Source organism: Gracilinanus agilis, chromosome 4 (genome assembly GCF_016433145.1).
Source record: "Gracilinanus agilis isolate LMUSP501 chromosome 4, AgileGrace, whole genome shotgun sequence".
In the NCBI taxonomy this organism is placed as follows: domain Eukaryota; kingdom Metazoa; phylum Chordata; class Mammalia; order Didelphimorphia; family Didelphidae; genus Gracilinanus; species Gracilinanus agilis.
Genome location: NC_058133.1, coordinates 268,960,058 through 268,986,233, shown reverse-complemented (window position 1 = coordinate 268,986,233; position 26,176 = coordinate 268,960,058). Strand labels below are relative to the sequence as shown.

Here is a 26,176-nt window from a genome sequence, read left to right as displayed (position 1 = left end):
ATTATAACAATCATGGGAGATCTGTGAACTTGTAATTTCATTATTATGAGCAAAGTGGAAACTTTTCCACCCGATGCAGATCAGAAATCTTTCAGGAAACTATGGTTTAGAGAAATGACTTTACCACTGAAAGTTTGTGACTTGCCCATGGTTATATCTTCCTGAACAAGGCTACCCATCTATCCATTAATCAACAATGCCCCTTTATAACATTAAGAGTAAAAATATACTCTTTGATCCAGTGACATGGGCCTCTTAGCTCTTCCATGAACAAGACACTCTATCTTTTAGCTCTGGGCATTTTCTCTGGCTATCTGCCATGCATGGGGACACTCTCCCTCCTCTACTCCAACAACTGACTTCCCTGGATTCCTTCAAATCCCAACCAAAATCGCACCTTCTATATAAGAAGGCTTCCCTAATACCTCTTAATTTTAGTGCCTTCCTTCTGTTAACTATAGATAAATGTGTGTACCATTTAGACCTAAGCAAACCTAATGAAAAGATTTAAAAAAAAAGAAGAAGAAATTAAGGATTTAGTAGAACTTTAGAAAAAATAGATAGACTAATTCTCTGGAGATTACTGGAAAAGCAATGACTTTGTGTGTTTAGATGACCTGGGTTTAAATCCTACCTCTGATGTGTACTATTTGGGCAAATTAGGACAATGTGTATAATTTGGACAAATTACTTAACCTCCCTGGGTCTATTTTCTGATCTGTAAAATAAGGATATTGGATTAGCTGGCTTCTAAAGTCCTTTTCAGTTCTAGATTGATAATACTATAAATGGGAATAGAAAAAGAGCACACATATTTCCAAGTAAGGCACAGAGCCTTTACAAAAATTGTTCATGTGCTAGAACACAAAAATCCTCATAAACATGTAGGAATATTAAATATTTCCTCTACCAATCTCAGTGCAACAAAAATTATAATGAATAAAAGTCATTTGAAGGAAGGTTTCAAACTTAAATGAAGACTAAATAATTTAATCCTAAAAAAAACTTCCAACTAATCTCAAAAATATATATAAGCCAAAGAATAAATATACAAAATTGAATTTTTTAAAAAGGAAACTAGGGGCTGGTTTTCAAAAAACTAATAAAATAGAATCTGTAAAACAACTAAAGGAAAATGAAACTAGAGGCTGGCTTTAAAACAACTAGTAGAGTAGAATCTAATTTTTTTAAGAGGAAGAAAACCAAACTGCCAATACAAAAAATGAAAATATAGAATTCACAAATGAAGAGAAAATAAAGGAAATTGTTAGAAAATATTTTGTCCAATTCTATGATAACAAAACTGATAATTTGAATAAATGAAATAGATACTTACAAAAACCTCAAAAACACAGATTAAAAGAAAGAAAGATAGAACTAAATAATGTACAGTGATACCTTGATACATGAACACCTTAAGTCAGGTGCAATTTGAGATACCAGCAGGCACAATTGGGATTTTTTTACTTTAAGTCATGAGTGGATATTTGAATCACAAGCTTCCACCACCCTCCACTTGATAGCTGGCCAAATGTTCAGTTTCACAAGTTACACAAGGCTATCTCATTTACATTTAATTCCGTGTTTATCTGGCCCTGCAAGCATCTGTACTGAATTGCTTTTGCTGTCTTCTTTATTTTTGTCTTTATTATCAGTTTTTTTGGCAAATTTCTTAACTTTTAACCACGGGTCCTGATGACAGGAATTGAAGGAGTTATAGCAGCAGTAGCTTACCGAGGATTTTGCAGGAAATTAGTGGGGAGGAACCTGAAGTGGATGAGGTAATCAGTACAAGCAAGATTAAGGAAATGTTAAGAATTTGGGAAAAAATTAAACAGTTTATTGAAAAGATACACTCAGAAAAAGTTGCAACAGGTCCTGCATTGGAGCTGTGTAACAACACTTGTTTCACACATTATCAAAACGTTCTGAAAGGAAGGAAGAAACAAACTTCCATGGAAAGTTTTTGTTGAAACAGCCTCTAAATGAAATGAAGGAAAGTGTGGCAAAACAGCCAAAATTGAATTAAGAAAATGATGATAATTAAGTAAAATTTAAAAATAGCAATTAAGTTTAGCAATAAAATTATATATCATAAGTAATGTGTAAGATCAATTTTGCATTTAAATATAACATTATGTGTAGAGAGACTAAGTTATGTTACACCATAGCAAATGAAATGAAAACCTTCTCCACCAGCATCTTCACCTGACCTTGAAGGTGATAACATTTCATAACAAGTTTATTTCTTTACATTCTTCTTCATTATCTATAAATATGTTTATTTGTTATTTATAAAGTACATTTTCTTACTTTAAAAGCATATAAAACAAAAATGTGTGTGTTGGGGGGCAGAATGAATTAATTCCATTTTCATTAATTTAAATGGAGAAATTCGATTTGACACAAGAGCAAATCGAGTTACAAGCTTGGCCATAGAATGAATTAAACTCACATGTCAAGGTACCACTGTAGTTTCAAAGAAGAAAACTGAAAAAGTCATAAAGAAATCCCCAAAGAAAGAGCCCTGGACTAAATAGGTGCCTTAGTGACTTCTATCAAACATTCAAAGAACAAATCTAGTTGTTTTTTTTTTTCTCTGAATCTTTTATTTTATTATTTCTTACAGCAAAGTAATATCTCATTTTCATCATCAATCATTCAATCATATTACATTCATATGTGATATTTCATTTCAGCTGCCTTCGTACAGCTCTATCACCATTAACAATTTCCATCATCTGTCATCTTTATGAACAAATCTAGTTTTATAAAAATTATGTGGAAAAACATAAAAAGAAGGGTTCTAAATTCATTCAATGACGAGTATGGTTCTAATACTTAAACTAAGTAGAGATAAAGCAGAGAAAAAAAATATAGAACAAAATTTCCTAATGATAATTGGTGTAAAAATATTAAATATTTTTATATTTAAAATGCAAATGTAATGTAAAAATATTAAAATTAGAAAAGAAACTAGCACAAGATATTTTTAAATGTTGCATATGTCAATGTGGAATCTAGAAACCCCAAACTTGTAGCCTAGCAAGATCTGATGAATCTCAAGTTTTAGGACTAGCTGATAAGCTGGAGATTCCAAAGCTTGTACTGGTTCCCTGTTGCCATGAGAATCCACCTTGAAGGGAATCTCAGACTAGCAGTTCAAACTGAATAATGGACCCTAAGGTAAATGACAATCCCAGTTAGGTGGGGCCAAGCAAAGCTGAGTGCCTCTTTTTGCCTTAGAAGCTTCTCCCATTGTACCACATCCCCCTTTCAAGAATCAATCTCAAGACCCTCAGCTTATGAGACTGATGTGCTGCCTACTATGCTAAGAGAAGCTTCAAATATCAAAGATAACAAAGACAAAGGGAAAGTATCCAAATGTGCAAAATATTTATAGCCGCACTTTTTGTTATACAAAAGAACTAGAAACTTAAAAGAATTGCTTAATGTGTCAATTACCCTCAACCTGCTATCCACCACCAGAGAAAGGACTTAATGGAATCTGAATTCAAATCAAAGCATGCTATTTTCCATTTCATTTTTTGTGAGATATACATGTAAGAAGTTAAGATGTTATATATAAATAAGTATATAAACCATATATTACATGTAATATATGGTTTATATGTATTTATGTATGTATATAAATATAGAGAGATGTCTTCTTCCACAACATAACCAATGTGAAAATATGTTTTGCATGACCCAAAAGTATAGCCTATATCAAATTGCTTACCATCTTAAGGAAAGAGGAAGGGAGGAAGAGAATTTGAGACTCAAAATTTTAGAAAATAAATGCTAAAAGTTATTTTTACATGTAATTGGGAAAAATAAAATATATTAGTAAAAAAAAAATAAAAAGAAAAAAGAAAGTTTCTTTCCTGAAAGCCAACAATAAAAGAGGGAAGGAAGGAAATCTGTGTGGCAATCAAAGGAGGCCTTCCATTCACATTTATCTTCATTCTCTTCTTCCTCTTCCTCTTCTTTATGTCCTTTTCTCTCCTTCTCCTTCTCTCTTGTCCTTGGGAGAGGAGACCTTTCTTGTTCTGGACTTCTCCTTGCCCTGCATTCTGCTCTGGCCACTGGTGTTTGGATGTATGTGGGTGTAGTGGTCTGGAGGGACAAGGCCTCCAGGAACAAGGGCCTCTAAGAGCAAGGGAAAATGGTCTCAGACCACACCTCTCCAGTGGGCACGCTCTTTTTAAACTTTGTGCTAACACTGCAGAAGAGAGCCCAAAATAAAGTTTGTGGCTTCCTTTAGCAACTTCCACCAGACCTGGCACTAAAGAACCCTTTGAAGTGAGTTAACTACTAAGCATATTCCTCTGGTACCCTGTTGGGCACATCCCAAATTCAGGAACCAGGAACCATCCTGGCCACTACCAAAATGATCAGAATTAGAAGTGAGATAAGGATTCCTGAGCAAGCAGTGGTCATAGTGGACATCGTCTTGTCTAACTTCAGTCTTGCTTTAATATTTCAAAGGCTTCTCCAGTATGATGACTGGAAAAGCTACTCAGCTATGATTGCTATAGAACCAGTAGTTGCTCATCCTTTTGTGCTTTCCTCTCCCCAGAAAGCTCCAAGTCCATTGCCCTCAGAAAGACCATCATATTCATATCGAGAATCCAAAGAATCAACTATGGTATGGGCCTTTCTGAAAACATACCCTAAACATTTTCAAAATGTCTCCTCCTCAAGACAAGACCTAGCAGGACTCAGCTTGACACAGAACATATTTCCTATAGTATTTCTCTTCTTGTGGACCACAAGTCTCCAGGACTTACAATCACATTGTGTTCTTCACTCTCAGTTCTTTCTGGAATGCTCTTATCTGTCCTCTCTGTCTGGATTCTATCCATCTTTCACTGCTAAAATCAATCCCTACCTCCTTCATTAAAACCTATTTTAATTTATCTTACTCCATCAGAACTCCTATAGCATTTATAGTCCATGTCACATATTTATTTATTCTCATGAAGTTTATCAAAGTCTTCTCTTTCCAACTTGAAGAAAAGGAAGAATGCCATGCTTTTTTTTCTGAATATATCACAGCATCTAACATGTATGCACATGGTCCATTAGAACTTAAAGCTTCTGGAGAGCAGGAAAGGTTTCATTTTTATCATTATAACTTCAGGGCCTTGTATACTGACTAGTACCTAATTGTTTTTGTTTATCCCGCACAATAAATATATGCTGATTGATTGATTGTCCTTTTTGATTGACTAAGTGGTTGTTTGAGAGAAGGTGCACCCAGGACTCTAATCCTAAAACCTATAATCCTCTGATTATTTGGTTGATAAAATCCCAAGGACTTCACACCTATGCTGTAGCTCAAAGAACCTGCAAAATGACACAATAAAAAAAAACACTAAGGTATATCTTGGGCTCAAGAGCATATGTTAAATGGATTTAGTCACTGAGTCATAAAATCAAAGAAAATGAAATATTAGGCATCGAAGATTGGAGTTTCCACTGAGAGTCTATCAGACCAAAATGCTGTGCCCAGAAAAGATTTGTTTTTACACAAGTTCTTGTAAATGGATCCCCCAAGCCTCAATCCACTGAAAATCCTATAAAGAAAACTATATTTACTAACCCTGGCCCTGGATCCCCTTCTCATTGTATTCCTATCACAAGGTTAAGGTATTTCAGGACAACAAAATAAATTTGTTACACTGTAGAGCTATACAGAAGAGTAAAAATGTGTACAGTTCAGTTCAATTAATAAATATAAATTATTTGTGTTGTTTTAAACCTCTTACCAGGAATGGACAAAATATAATAAAACATTCACTTCCTTTTTTCTTCTAGATTTTCTGAAGCAAAGGCCTTAGGAGAAAATATTAATGAAGTAAGAAGTAAAATTGGTAAGAAGCTTATTTTCTGTTCAGCTATTTTTCATAGACCTTTTTCATAGTGAAAAATCAATCCACAAATACCCCAAAATGAACATGGTACTTGGTTTTTTGAGTGCTCTTTCTGAGATAGGGAGCTTTATAAGGTTTCTTCCAGCACTGTGAATATCATATACCCCTCACAGTGCCTATCAGGTTTCAGACAGCTGATGCTTCAGCAATCTTATTTCCAGGACTCCAGCATTCTCGTTCTATATAAGCTGCATATGGCAAAAAATTGATTTTGAATCTTCTACATTCTAGCATTTGCATGCAATTTTGTTGTTGTTCAGTCATTTCCAATTCTTCGTGACCCTATTTGGGGATGTCTCAGTAAAATCCTGGAGCGATTTGCCAATTCCTTCTGCAGTCCATTTTATAAACAAGAAATAGAGGAGAAGAGGGTTAGGTAATTTTCCCAGGGTCACATAGCTAGTAAGTGTCTGAGGCCAGATTTGAACTTAGGTCTTCCTAACTCTAGGATTGGAGCTCTATCTATCTTGTAGGAGATCATTTTGCTTTTCTTCAGTGTTTTCCAGTAGGAGCTTCATTGCTCATAAATTTAACTTTATAATCTAAAAATTGTTTTTACTTAATATTTTCAAGTGCTTTGCAAGCATTTTGCCAGTGTCTCAGAGCTGCCCCATCATGCTGCCCATGGCCGGTTTTCAGGCTCTTCTGGCACATGAAGTGTGCATTGCTCAGGGCCATTCAGTAGCTCAGTGATAGAGTCAGACCCAGAAGAGAACATTCCTAACTGGCAGGCCACAAAAATTGCTGACTCAGAACTCTTCACCCTTGGGCTAAATGTCTTTAGAGAGCTATGAATAGAGTGAGTCTAAAGGCAACCCTGATAAAGGATGCCCTTATATCTTTTTTTTTTCAAAGAGGAAAAAGCTATCTTTCATGCTGAGTAAATGAATGTAATGGGGATACATTCATGGACAGGCTTACAAAAAGGAAACTTTTCTCCCCATCATTTGTCACCTATCTTAGCGGTATGCTCCAGGCTAGTGTTAGTGGCACACTTTGGATTTAACAGCTTTTTATTCCCCAAGTTCCTGCTATCCGGCAAGGAGAAGGAGAGTAAGACATAAACTAGGTAATTCTGTCCTTTAGATTTTCCTGTGGAACAAAAGCTCTAAAAAGCAATAAGGTTTCCTGCCTCTAACACTGCTAGGTAGCTCCAAGAACCCATTGAATTCATTTTGTCCTGGGAAGCATGAAATCTACAACCTTCTTCCTGACTGGTGGGCAGCAAACCTCCCCAATATGACTGAGCCACAAGATGGCAAGTAAGCTCCTTGAAATCTGACGTCCCAGCCCGCCACCTCCGAGCCCTAAGGTAGTCAGGCAAATGCTGTGTTAAACGACATTCCATTGCAGAGAGCGTGGGAGAGAGATAGACCACAAGAGCTATCGTGGGGGTGCTAGTGTGTTAGGTATGTGGGATGGATGTCAAGGAAAGGCAAGCTCAGACTGTGTTGGACCAGGTCCTGGGCCTTAAGCTGCTGTGGCTCATTCAGGAGGAAAGGGTTGGTTTGATACGGTGGGCTGGTGTGGGTGTAGTAAAAAATTAAACCACTCAGAGCCTCAGGTTCCCCATCATGTGTACCAGGCGCTTGTATGATGGTTCCAGTTGGTCCAGAAGTATCCTAGCTTATAGGAGAGGAAATGGCTCCCATCCAGGCAATAACAGGGAAAGGGGAATAGTACCTGGTCTTCCTACCAGGGTTTTGTGAATAAACTTGAAATAATGTATGCAGAATCGCCAAGTATATTACCTAATACAAATGTGAGAAATTATTAATAAAATAGATCAAGATCTGGTTCTTTCAAAAGTTCAAGAATCTATAAACCAGAAAAGCTGGTTCTACATTAGCAACTTGTATCATAATGAAATGAATTATTATATAAGACCAGTTAACTGGGGGTGGTGGGTAGAGGTGGGGTGGGGAAGAAGAATTTTGAGTAGCATCGATAGGCTTAATGACATGTTCTCCAGAATTCAGGAACATGATCTACTTTGCTAGGACACAAAGGGGAAGCTCCTCTAGAATTTAGACAAATGATCCAATTAGTTTTGCTAATGCAATAACTTAAGAGTTCTATTAATGTCGAGTTTAATGGCATACCCCACCAACAGAGAATAACTGATGGCTTTGATTGATGCTAATGAAGCCACAATGTGTTTCATCCAGTTCTCAGTCATTCTCAGTCCTAATGTTGGCCAACCATGTGATAGACTTGTGCTAGTGGTCACAAAAGAATTCAGGTAAACATGTAGGTAAATTCATGTCGTCCCATTTCCACTGCTGGGGATAAAATATAAGGCAAACAGTTTAACCTGTAATCCGCCTCTTAAAGATACCACTATATTTTTCATAATACCACTGTGTGTGGACAACATATGTATTCTTAAGTGTAGTAAGAGAGGACATATGCATACAGAATTCCATAGAATATGCAAAAAGTATAGTTTCCAAGGAGTTTGTGCCATTTCTGGGTAAGTTTTTTCTTAAGGAAAAATTAAATCAAGCGATGTTTGCAGTCCCCAAAGAATCATCTTTTCCCTTTGGTAGATCCAGAATCATTTAATCTTCTAAAAGAACTGAGAGGAAGGGCTCGATGACCATATGGGAGGAATTGCAGACCCACTGGCAGAATTGCTCTAATGTGTGTCTTTATTCATAGAGACAGATTTAGGGAGGTAAGATTGTTATGCGTGGGATGGTGACTCAGCTCCGGTCTGGGATGGTGACACATCCTGGCCTCTGTATCCTGCGGAGAATAGGAAGAATGCCAAGGAGTTTACAGTGTGAGCAGGCCTGTGAAGGTTTCCGACATTAGTGGCTCTGTCAAAGGAAATTAGATCTGCTTTTCTCAACCATGTAAAGATTACATCAGATCAATCAAACATATTTAGATTCAAGTTGCTAACATTATTTTAGCTCAGTTGATTTTTTTTCCCTTGGAATTTCCATCTAAATTTGCTGAGCTTTTTGTTTTTATTTTTTTAAACCCTTTCTTTCCATCTTAGAATCAATACTAAGTATTGGTTCCAAGGCAGAAGAGTGGTAAGGACTAAGCAGTCGGGGTTAAGCCCAAGGTCAGACAACTAGGGAGTGTCCACCTGGCTGCCCTGATTTGCTGCCTTTTAAGACCTTTTCCCAGGATCTATAAGGGTTATTGTTTGAGTTGTGGATAAAACTAGTCTATGTGTCTGTAGAATAGCCAAATGAGTAAGGTTACCCTATGACTATGTTTTGTGTATATTCATACACACCTTGCCTTCCGGTAATCAAGGTAAGAGTGCCAGAAAACCCAATATGGAAAAGAAAAGGTAGAATAGGTTTCGTGGGCAGTTGTTTGAGGATGTGGGGATAGAATAAGCTACCCCCATTTAGTTTCATTGACACAGGTTTTAGCATCCATGTTTCTACCAAAGTCAATAAATTCTCTTTGGCAACAGTTAAGCAAGAATATTATGGGGCAGCTGGGTAGCTCAGTGGAGTGAGAGTCAGGCCTAGAGACAGGAGGTCCTAGGTTCAAACCCGGCCTCAGCCACTTCCCAGCTGTGTGACCCTGGGCAAGTCACTTGACCCCCATTGCCCACCCTTACCAATCTTCCACCTATGAGACAATACACCGAAGTACAAGGGTTTAAAAAAAAAAAAAGGATATTATCAGGACCCTCCTCCTGAACATTCTCTTCACAAGCCTAAACATCCTCAATTCCTTCGACTAGTACCCATCTGGTATGATCTCAAGACTTTGCACCATTCTGGTGGCTCTCTTTTGGATGACTGAGAACAGCTAGTAATTATGAGGAAAGTTATAAAACTGAGCGAGATTTCCTAAGGGGTAATTTGCCTCTGATTTTGATTCTAAATTCCAAAAAGGGAAAGAATCTAACCCAAACTATAAAACAAAGAAAACTTTTTTTCTTTTCTTTTTCTCTGGAACATTCATTTGGAAAAATAACTGCCCAAGACTGGGTCTTCATAGGAAGGTGAACTGATGTGTCAAATGAGAACATCTTTTGGGTATTTTCCTTAGTTAGCTTGAGACTCCCTTGAAATGAACTTTCCTTCATATCCTTTGCAAGTTTGCTATTGTACAATATCATGTCATAGTGATGATGACCAAAAGCCATCTGAACATTTTTGACAAGGCACTGTCTTATATGTCCAGATACAAATCCATAGTTAACTTTTGCACTTAAAATATAACATGAAGAACAGTGACCAATATGCAAGTATGTGTTGTATGATGATACACGCATAATGCAGATCAAATCGCTTACCATCTCCAAGAAAGGCAGAAAAAGGAGGAAGGAAGACAATTTGGATCTTATAATCTCAGAAAATATATGTTGAAAATGGTTATATCATGTAATTGAGGAAATGAAATATCTTTTAGGTCATTTTTTAAAAGATAATGTAAAGAGAATGGGAAGTAAAGACAATTGATTTTCAGGCAGGATGTCATGCCTTGGTGGCGTTAGCTTGGGTCAAGGATTGGGAAATAACTGTCAATTCTCCTTAAATGAATTATGACCTTCTGGTGGTTTTTTTTCAACCTTACCTTTCATCCATGAAACAATACAAAGTATTGGCTCCAAGGCAGAAGAGCAGTAAGGACTAGGCAATTGGAGTCTCACTGCAGACTGGCTCAGTCCTAGGCTCCTTTTCTCTACTTCCTACCACTACTACTTTGGAACTCCCTCTGTACTGTTAATAACCAACTCCCTATCATTCCTAATCGCTTCTTTTCATGCTCCTCCATGTTCTAATAATAACTAATCATTGACTTTTTCCTAAAGGTATCATATCTTTTGTCAGTCTCTTCAGTAATGGTCATTCTCTGTTTCATATGTCCATCACACAGCCCCTTCTAGAACTATTTTTTTTTTTTGGCCTTTTACTGCTCATCATTTTCTCCTTTGAAGTTCACTCCATCTGACCATTGACTTAGTAATTGTTTTCAATTATATAAAATGGTATTATATACAGAAGGCAGAAAACATACTGTACTATCATGACTCCATGCAGTTTTATGAATTCATGGAACTGATCAAAAAGTTTAGTGTCATTGTATGGAGATCCGATAAAAACCATGGTTAGGTAGTCCTGGCTGACAGGGGTTCTGACCTGAGATGAATGAGACCAGAGTAGAGTGAAGTAATACAGCAAAGCTTTATTAGAGGAAAAGAGGGAGCAAAGGGGGATGGGATGCTGATGGCAGTATTAGTGGCAGTGGAGTGGTGGGGGTGGGAGAGCTAGGAGGTATGGAGGTGGGGTGAGTCCAATACCAGCAAAGTCTCCATCCAAGTGGAGATGGGGTTAATCTCTTATAGTGTAGTTGTCTGGGATGAGGTAATCTGTGTTGCCTCTATTGGTCAAAGTGAGCTTCTTGGGTAAGGTTCATATGGATGGTCCTGATGGAGTTGGTTTTTGGGGTGGGGGCTTTTGGTTCCCAGGCTTGTGCCCAGTGATACAATACAGGCTGAGGGACAAGATTTTGGTGTTCTGCCAGGTATTGTTGAGGCAGTTTCTGTCCCAGGCTCAGGAAGGTGCTCAGAGAAAGGGAGCTTTGATTCCATGACCTAGCAGGTAAAAGTTGGAAGATTATTCTTATTTCTCTTCATCACATGAAGTAGATAGTGTAGTAGGGTAGAAAGTATACTAGATTTGGACACAGAGCCTGAGGTTGAATCCTGGCTTTGTTGTTTATCACTTGTGTCTCTTGACATCTTTGAGCTTTAGATTCCTATACATATATAGGATGATGGTGTTGTTTTGTCCATTTTAAAAGAGGTCCAGTGAAATCACAGGGTGATGTCTTGACTTGCACATGAATTAGATTTAAGTGAGGCAGAGTTGCACGAAGTTGTCAGCCTCACTCTCTCTTCTAGAGTCATCCAAGCCCTGTGGCAAGTCAAAAGTCAAGATGGCTAGTGATATCCCTGGATGCAGTGGATGACCTTAGTGTCAATGTCTAACCAACTCTAAGAATTCTAAAGCACCTACTTTAGTCACCTCCATGACTTGTACTAAATCATTCTCATCTGCCCATTACATTGAGGGAGTCTTCACATGCTTGGGGAAGACACATCTGCCCAACTCACCAGTGGGTTTGTGATCCATCGGTTACCCTCAACCTAGTTTAGCCCGTTCGCCAAGGTGGCTTTATTGGAGTGTGGCCACTACACATGCTATAGCTTCTTGTGGCCACAAGTGAGAGTTGGGTGAAAGGTAGACACCAAAGGTGGATGAACAGCCCTGAAAAGGGTTCAATAAGTTCTCCCACAAGAAGTGCTAATCTTCCCTAAATACTCATATACTTTATATCCTTCCCCTCCAGGCTCTCAGAGGTTCAATAGTGGGACCTATCCACCAAGTGAGCCAGGCAGTGACATTGTTCGGAGGGAGGGAGGAAGGAAATTAGGTGGGAGAGAGAGAGAGAGAGAGAGAGAAACAGAGAGAGCTAGCTAAGCCTGAGATCTTATGGCCTTTCTTCTACAGTGCCTCTAGAACAACATAAATCTTTATAACACAGATTACATTTTATTAAAATGTCTGGAGATCCCAGGAAATTTTAACACTTTTAGACCTTTTTTTTAGGGGGGGCATCAATAAATCAACACATGTAAATGAATTAAAGTAGTAAAATGCCATGACTTAAAACTAGTTTATTGTAGTTTGATGCTACATCCTGATTTCCCTGACATACTCAGCTCTGTTGACAATTGCCTTTAGCACAGATCTTTGATGAATTCTGCCTGAACAAATAATGAACTTGGAGGTAGGCAATCTGAATTTTAGTCCTGACTTGGGCTCTGACCCACTTTGGGACATGGAGCAAAGTCAAACAGTTTCTCTGGGCTTCATTTTCTCATTCCTCACTAAGCCATTGGACTAGATACTCTCTAAAGTTTCTTCTAGTTCTAAAAACCTATGAATGCCCAGGTCTTCTTTTGGCTGCTTTGACAGATTTCCCTTGAGTAGCTAATCCTGCTTTCAAGACTTTTTAAGATGATTAGCCCATGGCCAGTTAAGATTCTTCTCGTTGCCCTTAAGACCCTCCACTCTGAGTTATATCTACTGAGCCACCCAGAAGTCTCCAAAGCAAACAGAAGTTAAGTGACTTGCCCAGGATCACACAGCTAATAACTGTCTGAGACTGGATTAGATCTCAAGTCTTTCTGACTCTAAGCCCAGTGCTCTATCGACCGAGCCATGTAGTTGCCATTATATACAAATTCATCAATCAGTATACATTTATTAAGTTCCTCCACAGTGCCAGGTGCTGGGGATATAAGTACAAAGAATAAAACAATTCTGGTCTTCAGAAAGCTTACATTCTATAAATTGTGATGATGATGATGATGATGATGATGATGATGATGATGATGGTGTGTGTGTGTGTGTGTGTGTGTGTGTGTGTGTGTGTGTGTGTGTGTGTGTGTAGGCAGCTAGATGACTCAGTGTATAGAGTATAGGGCCTGGGAATGAGGAAAACCTATTTTCATCCAGCCTCAGATACTCACTAGCTATGTGACCCTTGGCAAGTCACTTAACTTTTTTTTGCCTTCATTCCTTGGAAAAGGAAATGACAAACCATTCTAGTATCTTTGCCAAGAAAACCCCAAGGATAGTATTGGCATGCTATGGTCTACATGGTCACAAAGAGTTGGACCCTATATAGACATACATACACAGATGCCCACACATGTAGTATATATGTGTACATATATACATTTAGATATAAATATATACATACACAAAGGATATATCAAAAGGATATCCCAAAAGCCTTGGTGCAGTTTTAAGTTATTAAAGCTTTTGGGACACCCAAATAAAATAAAATAGATACAATGGTGTAACTTGGGTAGAAGGTGGGCACTAGCAGCTAAAGGGGGCAAAAAGGTTCTCATGTCAAAGGTGGCCCAAACTGAGCTTTAATGGAAACTTGGGGTTCATTCCAGGCCCAGGGGTAAGAGTGGGAAGGATAACTTGTGGAAAGGCATGGGTCATGTGTGAGGAGTTGTAAGAAAGCCAGTTGGGTTGCATCTCTGGGAATAGGGAGTAATGTACAATAACGACTGAAAGGGAGGTTGGAGCCAGGTTGTGAAATAACATGAAGCCAAAAACGACATTTGCATTCAACCAGATGTTGTAGGGAGCTAATGGAGTTATTGAGCTAAAGAGTGATAGAGTCAGACATGCTTCACGAATATTGTATGACAGCTGGAAGAAGAATGCATTGGGTGGACTTAGGGCAAGAAGCCTAACTAAGAGGCTATTGGAATAGTATAGGCAAAAGATGATAAATGAGGACTTGAACTAGGCTGGAGGCCATGTGAGTAGCAAGAAGGGGATGAATAATAACTAACACTGATATAGGGCTCTAAAATTCACCAAGGACTTCCCATATATTATTCCACTTGATTCTGACAATAACCTTGTGAGATATGTACAATTATTATCTCCAACTTACAGATGAAGAAACTGAGGCTGAAAATATCCAATAAGCAGTTTACGATATGGCCTCTGAGCTCAAGAAGGCTAGGGATATGAGAGTCATCTGTCTAGAGACAATAATTAAATCCATGGGAGATGATGAGATCACCAAGACAAAGAACATAAGGAGAGAAGAGAGGAGAGCTTTGTGGAACATCCACGGTTAGAAGGCCTGACATGAGGGATGATCCAGCAAAGGAGAAAGAGGAACAGCCAGATGAGTAGGAGAACCACAGGAGAGCAAGGTCATGGAAACCTCTCCTAGAGGAGAGCATCCAGGAGGAAAATGATCAACAAGAAGGAGGGCACTTTATAGTTGCAAAATGCTTTACATCCATTCATTTATCTAATCCTCACAATGATCTCATAGTATAGGTAAAAATTATAATAATAACAGCAGCTGTCATTTCTGTACTACTTTGAAAGATTTACAAACATTACCTAATTTGATCCTCACCCCAACCCTGGAAGATAGATTTTCTTGTTATCCCTATTTTACAGATAAAGAAACTAAGACAGACAGAGGTTAAGATAGAGGTTTGGCCAGGGTCAAACAGCTAGTAAGTGTTGGAGGTTGAATTTGTACTTGTGTCTTCCTGACTCCATGTTCTACACATTCATGCATTGCATCACCTAGCTGCCACATTATCACAAAGTGCTGGTATCATTATCCCCATCTTATAGATAAGGAAATGGAAGTTTAATAAAATGCCTATGATCATAAAGCTAACAAGCAGCAGAGATGGGATTTAAATCCAGGACTCCAAATGCAGGACTCTTTCCAACATCCCACTACGTGCATCTCATAAAAAGGTAGATCTTGGTGCCAATGATCTCAATGATCCCAAGGTCAAAGCCTTCAAAGAAAAGCTACCAAGCCTTTGGTGATGAAAGAAAAATAAAATGCTTGCAAGCAAAATGCTTTTTTTTTTTTTTTTTTGAGAATTGCCCTAAGTCTAGTTGGCTCCCTTGGGTGGTGTTTCTAACTTTGATGGTATTTTTATTCTTCATTGGATAATTCAGATGCCTCCAGGGCATTTTTTTTTTTAATGAAGACAAGCCTACAGTGGATAGTGTCACTGTTTTCCCTATCTTTCTGTGCTTGGTATTATAGATAAGGCCACAGAGAGCAGACTTTGGTCTTTGCCCAGGTAATCCTTGCATAAAGCTGAGCCTCAGATACCTACTATGGCAAATATGATGAGAACTATCTGAGACAAAAGATTAATTCAATGAAACTAACTCATTGAGTTGCCTGTTGCAGTTTCTCTAAGAAACTTGGCTTCCTCTTTTGGCAAATTGAATTAAAATAAAATGCATGAATAGTGAATTGTTATGAAGTACAGGGAAATCAAGATTTTCCTGGTTGGTGTGTAGTGAGTAGAGGGGCCCACAGAGGGATAGCACTATATTTAGTTTTAATGAAATGCTTTAAAATCAAATTCTTCCACCAAATCGTAAAGTCAGTTCAGGCCTGTAGGTGACTACATATATATTCCAAGCACATTCTAGGGGAAATGTGTAAAGAAGAAAAAAGGAAGAAAAATTTCTTCCCTTGACATGGTGCTTTTCATCCAAGGATTTCAAAGCACTTTGCCAACATATACTGTTATCTAGAGAACAGAATAACCCTGCAGAAAAGTGTCAGCTTCTATATAATACATGAAATCCTGTGGATGAGGTAAAAAAAGGACAGATGGAAGTATATTTTAATGTAATCCATCAATGCCAAAGGCCATTTATGCACTGTTACAGAAAGCAGGTTATCTTTAAACACCAGTGGCAAAAGCTGTGGCTTTTTTAACTTTCCTGAATTGCCTAGGATGAGGGATTGGGGGGAGTGGGGTATGTGTGTAAGAGAATTTGGCTATCCTTTCCTCCCAGTTCTTAGTTGCAGCTTTCTCAACAGGCAAAGTGACTTTCATTGTTTTCACCCAGATTATGAAGGGGAATGTTTCCAGGTCCTTTGTGTTCCTGGGGGGAATATCTTGTTAATGGTGGGAAGAATGTTGCCACTCCATTGTCCACTTTTCTAAAGCATCAAGTGGGCCTGACTACTGTAAACCACAGCTAGACCCAAGGAGTGAGTGACTACTCCTACTCAGCAGGATACACTCTGCTAGGGTGGGGACAGCCTCAGTTTATTGCTGGTGTCACACAGTAACATGATTCTGGCTGGAAACTTGCTCTCTAATACACAGTCTATGCCACAACCTATTTAAGCTTGTCTAAAAATACGCTTCTACAAGCACAGTGGCATAATTTCCAAGCAGGGCTCGGTTGAGTGAAACTTCAGAGTAAGATTAGAACCCAATGAAGGGGCGGCTAAGTGGCTCAGTGGATAAAGTGACAAGCCTAGAAATGAGAGGTGCTGGTTTCAAATCTGGCCTCAGACACTTCCTAACTGTGGAACCCTGGGAAAGTCACTTAAACCCCTTTGCCTCCTAGGCTCTACTGCTCTACTGCCTTGGAATCAATATACACAATTCTAAGATGGACGGTAGGAGTTTAAAAAAAAAAAATCTGTGTAGGAATGCTTTTTGGAATTACAGAATTCAAGAACAGGCATTGCTGAGCCTGGGCAATTTTCACCACCATGTGCAAGTTATGAGCAAGGACCAGGTGCCTGTAGCACCATGGAGGAGGCAGGCAAGGCATGGAGAATAGACAGTAATAGACTTGGGCAAAGATCATGGATTGGGCACAAATGGAATATCTATAGGCAGAGAAATTTTTAAATATGTGAGAATTTATTTTTCATATACTGTATTCCTATATATTAGAGAGAATAACTCCCTAATTAGGATGTATTCCTGTGTCTGGGATCTGGGTCCTAGATAGCATCTAGCCTGGTACTTTTTGCATTTTCTTTGTCCCTAGGAATCCCAAAGAATGTCTCCCTTTTGAACAGATTTTGGCTGATAAATGAAAAAGGCAAGGGTTCTTTTCCTGTAGGCATAATTGTCCACCTTTCAGTGTTGGGAAGGGCTGCAGGTCTGATGGCCCACCCCTTAATTAGCTATCATCAATTAAAGATGTCTTGGGATGGTTGAGGGAGAGGCTGAGTAATGAGCTCCTAAAAATCTATTTACTGGACTGCCTTACCCAGCTCAAGTGGTCCCTGGCTTTTAGGAGACAATCATGGAGATCTATATCACTTTATCAGTTATGATGCTGGCCTAACCAATAAACCTGATATAATAAATAAACTTATGTTCTTATCCAAAAATCAGTCTCCCTGAAATAATTTCAGTCAATGCACATAGCATCATCCTTATGAAAGCTGATTAATAAACAATAAACCAGAGCTGGGGAGGTGGGTAGTAGGAAAACTCGGGGACAGGCAAAGGGAGGCCTAGCTGGCTGGAATAGGAACCCTCTGTGGAACTGACCACAGACATACAGGTCAACCTGGGAGCATCACTAAGAGCATCACATCGTGCAAACCTATTGTTTAATTCCCAAATATTTACCAAATGCCTTTTATTTGCATTCATCACTATACTTAGGAAAGGAAAGGGGGAAAAGCATTTATGCAGTGGCTACTATTTGCCAAGCCCTATATTCAGCTTTTTTTTACAAAATATCTCATTTGTTGTTCTTCATGATAATCCTGAGGAGTAAATGTTATTATTTGGGGGTATTAGGGGTATAAAACTGTTATGCATAAAGCATCTCATCTTCTATATAACAAAACACTTATCTCAAGTTAGGGTAGTGACTAGAGAAGCCAAAGAGGGAAGAAAAATGGAATCCAATTGGAATTAGACTACAAACTCCTTAAGGGCAGGGATTGGCTTTCTTTGTTGTATTTGTATCTCCAGGGCCTAGCACCAAGCCTGATGCAAAGTAGGTGCTTAAGAAATGTTTGTTTCTTTGTTTGTTTTTAATTTTATTTTGAATATTTTCCAATAGTTACATATTTCATGTTCTTTCCCTCTCCTCCAAATCCCCCTAATCCCCCTTAGCTGATGCACAGTTCCACTGGATTTTACATGTATCATTGATTAAGATCTAATTCCATATTATTGATAGTTGGACTAGAGTTATCATTTAGTGTCTATATCCCCAATAATATCCCCATCAGCCCATGTGTTCAAGCAATTATTTTTCTTCTGTGTTTCTCCTCCCACAATTCTTCCTTTGAATGTGGCTAGTTTTTTAAGAAATGTTTATTAACTGACTTATAGGAGAACCAATATAGAGCAATGTCACAAAAGTCAAAGGAGGAAATAGTGTCAAAAAGGATAGGAATAATCTCTGGTGTCAAAAGCAACTGATCTTTTGAGGAGAAATGAGGACAGAGAAGGATGGAGAAAAGGCCAGTGAATTTGGCAATGGCAAGTCATAATCTGGGCAACATGCATTTCTTTTGACCACTCGGTTTTCCTTATGTGGAAATAAAATTCACTGTGTGGTGACAAATGCCAAGAAGTGGCATGAGGGACATCAAGGACATGTATGCCCAGAAAAGGAGGTGGGCTTGTCATGTTACACAAGTGAAGGATAGCAGATGGACAGGCCTCTTTGCTGCCCTAGTATCCACAAAAATGTTGAAAAACCCAGATGCCTTATAAGCTTTCCCCTATGAAGTATTTATGGGAAAACATGGACAAGAATAACACATGATGAGAAGGCACAGATGGGTTTCAGTCTATACTGGTGGATAAAAATCAGATCATCAGTTCATTACATACTGAAATATCACTATTAAAGTGTTTATATTCCCTTAATACTGTCCAACAGATGATGACAGAATAAGGCAACTTAGCTTTTTTCTATTATCAGTGGTGATGAAAAACAGTCTGAGACTAATAATTTTCTTTAGATAATCGTTTAATTGAGAGTTAATTAAACAGTTGTTGATTTAATTGTACAATTGTTTTTTAAACCAGAAGGGAGATTAGCTGACTTCTAAGACTAGTACCTTCACAATATCTCTTGAATCTTTTCCCTTCTCTCTACTCATATAGCCACAGTCCTAGGTAGGTTCTCATTACCTCTTTCCTGAGCCTCCTATGTTTCCATTTTCTCTAATCCATCTTCTATATAGCAGCTGAAATAATCTTTAGGTGTCTGAACATGTTACTCCACCTACTCAAGAAACTTCAGTGGCTTCCTACTGCCACTGATATAAAATATAGACTCCTTTATTTGGCATTTTAAACCTTTCCCAAGTTGGCTCCACCGTACATTTTCAAACTTTCACATTACACCCCACATTACAATTAAATTGGCCTACTTTCTCTTCCCTAAAATTGGCATTCCATCCCCCATCTCCATACCTTTGTACAGGCTGTGCTACCATCATCACCATTCCGCTATGCCTTTAGTTTAATTCTGCCTCGCCTCCACCTCTTAGAATCCTTAGATTCCTTCAAGGCTCAGCCTTTCCTGAACCTCTTAACTTTTAATGTGCTCTTCTTCTTCAAACGATTGTTATATTAATAATATAAACTATTATACATTTTCATGTTATCTTTCTTCAACAGAATGCAAATTCCTTGAGGGGATGGACTGTTTTTCATGCTTCTCTTTGTATCCCCAACATCTAGCACAATCCCTTCCATATTATAGGCATTTGAGAAAATAGATTGTTATTATTGTATATGAATGTCACCAGTCTTCTGCAAAAGAGCATTTCCATTGAGTAGTAGGGAGAGAAGCCAAATTGTAGGCTGGTGAACAAGGAGGTTAAGTCAAGCTGAAATAGAGGTAGTAGGTATAGAATATTCACTTGAGAAAGTTGGCAGTGACTGTCAAGAGGAAAATAGGATTGTAGCTCAAGAGAGCAGGAAACTCAAACAAAATATTTTGAAGACTAGTACAGTTCTGAAGGCAGTGGGGAAGGAGCCAGTAAAGAGTGGGAAAGATGCTACAGATGCCAGGAATAAATGATGGGGTCCCAGCTCTGCCATGGATACACCTCAAGGGAAAAGGAAAATCTTTGTTGGCTGAGACATGTGACAGAACTGAATCTAGGGCAGCCAGCTCTCCTTTGGTGTTCTAAGAGTAAGGTCCTCTAAAAAACTTGCCAAATGCCCATGTGGACACATTTGTGGGTTATCTTCCTTGAACTGGCAGCTTACAAGCAAAAAGCAAAAGCACATATGAAGGGGAAGATTTCTCTGAGCTCAGACCCATCAATCAACATTTATTAAGCACCTACTATGTGCCAGGCACTTTGCTAAGTGCTAGGGATACAAAAAGAAGCAAAAAAAACAGTCCTTACCCTCAAGATACTCGCAGAGAGGTTATATGGTTTGGCCAGAGTCACATAGTCAATAAATGTCAGATGCAGGATTTTAATATATGACCTTAAACAAATCATTTAACTTTTCTATGCCTCAGCTCCTTTATCTATAAAATGAGAGGGTTCGACTGGATGGCCTCTGAGTAAATTCCTAATCTTAGGAAATCACAGAATTGTGGACAACCATCAAAGTGAAGTCATTAGAAAGTTAACCAGTAATAGAGAATATTAGCAAGTTGTCTTGGAAGGCCTAGAACACAGAACAGCAATAAGTTGATAATGGTGATGGTGATGATAATGATGATGATGCATGAAAATCTTGCCAGCCAATAATAGCAAGGTCCCAGGCGAAGATGGCTAGCACACATTTTTAGCAGCTCAGTACTACACAGCTATTTCTGAGACTTCTCCAGCAATTATTCTCTAGCAGCAGCAGGAGCAAAGAAAGTAATGATGGGAGTGATGATACAAGATTGGGACCTGGTAAAGCAGAACCAACAGGGGGCACAGGAATCTAGGTGAGTCTAAATGTACATCTCAGTCCAAGTATGAGGCGTCAAGCGTTGTCAAGATTAGCAATAGTCTGGGTGCAATTGAGAAGATAAAGCACAATTATTCCACATGGAAGAAAGACAAATGGGAGTTATGGGTGGGCCAATCATCTGAGTTCTGACTGTATAGTCTAAGAGTGATCACCATCAGTGGTATCATTTTCAAAAATGGGGGACAGCAAACTAATCATAAACTTCTAATAACAATCAGAATGATTCCAATACGGAAAGAAGATAGACAATGCTGGGACGCCAGAATTGGTCTTTCTAAAATAAGATTTCAGTAAAGGAAAGAGTTTTCCCTTTAAGCCATAATCTGATACACACTTGTTGGGTGAAGCAGTCATGCTGTGATGAATTATTTTGGACAGTTTCCAGAGTCTGAACCATGTGGCTTCTCCTGAGCTCAACGTAGCCAATGAGGGCAGGAGGATGGGGGTGGGAAAATGCTATTGTCAAAAGTATTGGATAAAGAGCTGTAGTATTGGGTTTAATAGTTCATTCTCTCCTTCATTTGACTGCTGTTTACTCAACATGGCACTGTACCAAGTGCTGTGGGGCATGAAGATGAATAAGCCACCATCCTTGCCCTCCAGGAGTTCACACAGTGTTAGTCTAATAGAGAAGACAAGATATATACCCAAATAATTATAATACAAGACAAAATATGGTACAGTTAGTTCTTGGAGTTGAATCTGTGGGTTACATCTGTGAACCTATGGTTCTCCACTCAAAGAAAAAAATGAAAAGCGTGGCCTACCTTGTCAGGGCCTCATCAGTGAATTTATACAATGTTGAAAACATTTCTTAATTTCTTAGAATTCCTTTCAGGGGATTTTATCACAATAAACATATCTGTCACTTCTCTGGTCAAACCAGCAAAATCTGTTGCAGCTGGTCAGCTACATAAAAAAAGGTTAAGAGACTTGCAGAAGATGGATAGCAGAAATTATAGTTTATCTCTATTCAGCTTAAGGAGAGTTTGTTTATCCATGAGTCTTTCTCAATGTAGCAGCTTTCCAGAAAGATTACTTTGCCCCAGCCAGAGCTAGCATTCTCCTGCTTCTTGAAATGGCAGCCTTTTATTGAAGTTTTGCTTTTCTGGGATATGCTACCATGCTAGGTACAATACAGAATGACTGAAACAGACTTCAGTCCTGCGCTCAGGGGACTCTTAATTCACACTTTTTTTTAAGCCCTTAAATTCTGTCTTAGAATTGATATGGTTCCCAGGCAAAAGAGCAGCAAAGGCTAGGCAATTAGGGTTAGGTGATATGCCCAGTGTCACAAAGCTAGGAAGTGCATGAGGACAATTTTGAACCCAGGACTTCTTGTCTCCAGACCTGGCACTCTAGGCATTGAGCCACCTAACTGCCCTTCTGAATCACACTTGACCAACCTAACACCATCCTGAGAGTCATCACTTTAACTTATTTTCACTTTGGAAAATCCCCTGCCCTGACCCTGTCCCAAGCAGTCTGAACCTTCTCTTGCCTAACCTGAAAAAAAAAAAAAACAAAACCTACTCCCTTTGCATCCTTGCCTATGAGCTATGGTCCCTCCTTAGTGTATTGAATTAAAATCCAAGACTTTCTAGCTAAAAAGTCTCTTCTCTTCAAATGAGACTGGTGAGTGTGCTACCTCCATTTTACCACACAAAGAACTGAAAGAGGAAAAGGGGTGGGGGGGCAGGGTTACCTAACTTTTAGATACTACCCTGACCTTTGCCGCTGTACCAAATGAAAATTGGTGATTAACTTTGTGAACATGATAATGATGATCAAAGACATAGTGCTGAATGTCCCGTCATACGTAAGTAGCCCAGAAACAGGCAGTGGCAAATGGTTATTCTTAATTTCTAGAGAAACTGAAACAGCAAGAAACCAAATCTTCATCACACAGAACCTACTCACAGAATCACAAAATTTGAGAATTGAAAGGGGCCTCAGCTTCTACCTAAGCCAAACCATAACCAAAAGGAATGAGCAAATATAGTCTTAGATCTGGGAAGCCCTATTCGCATTATGATGGTGTTTCTTCCTAGAAATATTGGGTTGGGGAGAAAAGGAGAGGGTAGATCTTATCTCCCCGGATGACAGACTGGGAACACGAGCCTTGTAGATACAAGATCAGGACCCCTCGGAATTCAGAAAGTATTTATTAGGCATTTGGCTTTAAAGAATCAAGCACTGAGCCTGAAAAAATTAAGCAGTGGACCCAAAAGAAATTTAATGTACTTTGTATCTTCTTGCCTTTTTTATTTAGTTTTGTGGGGATAAGCTAAATGAGGGGAACCTTAAGCATATTAAATGCCGCAAGTTGAAAAGGCTGCTTTCTATGAGCAGATATAATGAAGAGGCATTAGCAAATGCTGAGTTTGCCATTCTAAAGAGAAGCGGCTCTTCTCATCTCTATGAAAGTGTCTAAATAGTGCTGCCAAGTTGGGGGCAGCATCCTTGGTTTGTCCATTGTTTTTTCTAGCTCATTGTCTGAATGGCACAATTTCCTTAGGCCCAAGTAAAAAGTCTTCCGTTTCTTTTAAAGAGCCCTACTTTCCTCACTTACAGCCTGAGAATGTGGATGGCACTAGGCTGCCCAGGCATAACCAGTAAAGAGCAGGTTTCTGAGGTTTTATGTTGCAGAAAGTCCTTTCCCCAGAATGTCGCTCTTTGCTCCAGTGATACCTGTGGCAAAGTTCCCCACTGATCATCTAACATCATAGGTATTTCCTCCTTATTTACACCCATTACAAAATGGACCGCTGCTGGGAAATCTACACCCGTTACTTTAAGGAAAAGGGCAATGAAAGAATGGCCAAATACGTTTCACTGCCAGACTAATTTCAAAATCCCTTTGAAATGATCTTGTTGTAATAGCTAGAGTGCCTGCCTGGAAGTAAAAAAGATATGTCCTAGCTTAATGGTATTGGGGAAGTCAAGCATCTCAGTATTTCTGAGCAACTCTTAAGATTAAAAATTACAAATGAGCTACAGATCTGCATTGATAAAAGGAATTCCCATAGCAAAAATGTCTTACATTAATGAAATTATAGGATGGGCACCAAAATAAAGAAAGAAAGAAATCCTGGTGGTTTGTCAGCTTCTACCCTACAATCATGACCCGTTCTCTACCCTGCCCCCACCTTGCCACACTCAGACAAATTCCCAAGAGCAGAAGCCGTTTCTGGTTGAGGCTGATGAAGAGCAATCTTTAAATTCCTCCATTAATTCTCTGGCCACTCATTTGGTCTTGTGACTCTGACCAAATCCAGATCAGGTGTGTTTATTTTGGACAGCACAGGACCCAGCTCTGCTGTCCAAGCATGGCCCTCTGAGATCCGTCTGCAAAATATTAGCTTTTGATATTTTTAAGTAAAGAACAATTTTCACTAGATTTCATGTCTTCAGCAGTTCAATTGGAAATATAATCATGCAATTTGAGTTTGAAAGGATGGCCACTTTTCCATTTGCTTGCCTTTCTTGCCATTTCTCCTTCCAGCATTGAGCCTCCTTTCCGTTGTTGCCCCCAGAGGCAAACATATTAGAGAAATCCTCTTCCAAGTCCTTCCTCAGGTGCTGAGACCACTGTTAACTCAGCCAAAAGAACATGCCTTCTGTCTTCTGCTGCAATCAGAGGCAGGCAATTTTCCCCCCTCTAAGACCACATCTGCTGCTTGTCTTCTGGGCCATTTTCCAGATTCTCATTCCCTGAAGTTTCATCTCTAGTGTAACCCCATATAGGCAGCTGGGGCTACTGGGAAGAGTATTTTTCCCAGCTAGAATAAGAGACTGAAAGATCACAAGAAGTGACAATTAAGTAGGACACAAGAGTCTGGGGACATTGGAGCTCCTCAGAGAAGACATCAGAGCTGCAGACACTCAACTGCAATGGGAGTTAGTTGGCATTACTACAGTGGATTGATTTTAATGGTGAGTAGTTGGGGCCTTGTCTGGCTCAGTGATATACTTTAGGAATAATCTGCCTGGGCAAAACTTTTACAACTTCCTGCCCTTTGATCCAGCCATACCACTGCTGGGTTTATACCCCAAAGAGATAATAAGGAAAAAGACTTGTACAAAAATATTTATAGCTGTGCTCTTTGTGGTGGCAAAAAATTGAAAATGAGAGGATGCTCTTTGATTTGGGGAATGGCTATACAAATTGTGGTATCTGTTGGTGATGTTGGTGATGGAATATTATTGTGCTAAAAGGAATAATGAACTGGAGGAATTCCATGTGAACTGGAACAACCTCCAGGAATTGGTGCAGAGTGAAAGGAGCAAAACCAAAAGAAACTTATATACAGAGACAGATACACTGTGGCACAATCAAATATAATGGACTTCTCTACTAACAGCAATACAATGATAAAGAACAATTCTGAGGGACTTATGAGAAAGAACACTAACCACATCCAGAGAAAGAACTGTGGGAGTAGAAACACAGAACAAAAACAACTGCTTGATCACATGGATCAATGGGGAGATGATTGGGGAGGTAGGCGCTAAATGATCACCCTAGTGCAAATATCAATAATATGGAAATAGGTCTTGATCAATGACACAAGTAAAACCCAGTGGAATTGCTCATTTGCTAAGGGAGGGGGGTAGGAAAGAACATGGTTCATGTAACTATGGGAAAATATTCTAAAATAAATAAATAAATGGATGAACTTAAAAAAAAAAAAACTTGCTTTTTACCACTACCTACCTTGCCCTGGGACCTGGTGAATTTATACATTCTCTATCTCCTCCTTCCCCTTTCACCCTCCTTCCCCCATCCTCCAAGGTTGTTATGTAGCAAACTGGCAGAGTCTACTCCTTTGGAGTTTCTTGCTATTTGCACTTTAATAATGAATAAGCTAATATATTACACTGTGAGCATTTGCTTTAGAAGAGTGGGAGAGAAGGGAAACAGTGACCAGCAGACTGTATTATAAAG

At 38.9% G+C, this 26,176-nt stretch overlaps 1 protein-coding gene across 1 annotated transcript in view; it reads left to right on the top strand.

Moving 5' to 3' along the window:
- KIF6 (kinesin family member 6) overlaps positions 1–26,176 on the top strand; it is a 540,790-nt gene that overhangs the window by 403,144 nt on the left and 111,470 nt on the right. Inside the window, exon 15 of the mRNA XM_044675300.1 lies at positions 5,824–5,879. Coding sequence (XP_044531235.1) covers positions 5,824–5,879 — 56 coding nt within the window. The remainder of the gene's footprint in view (positions 1–5,823; positions 5,880–26,176) is intronic.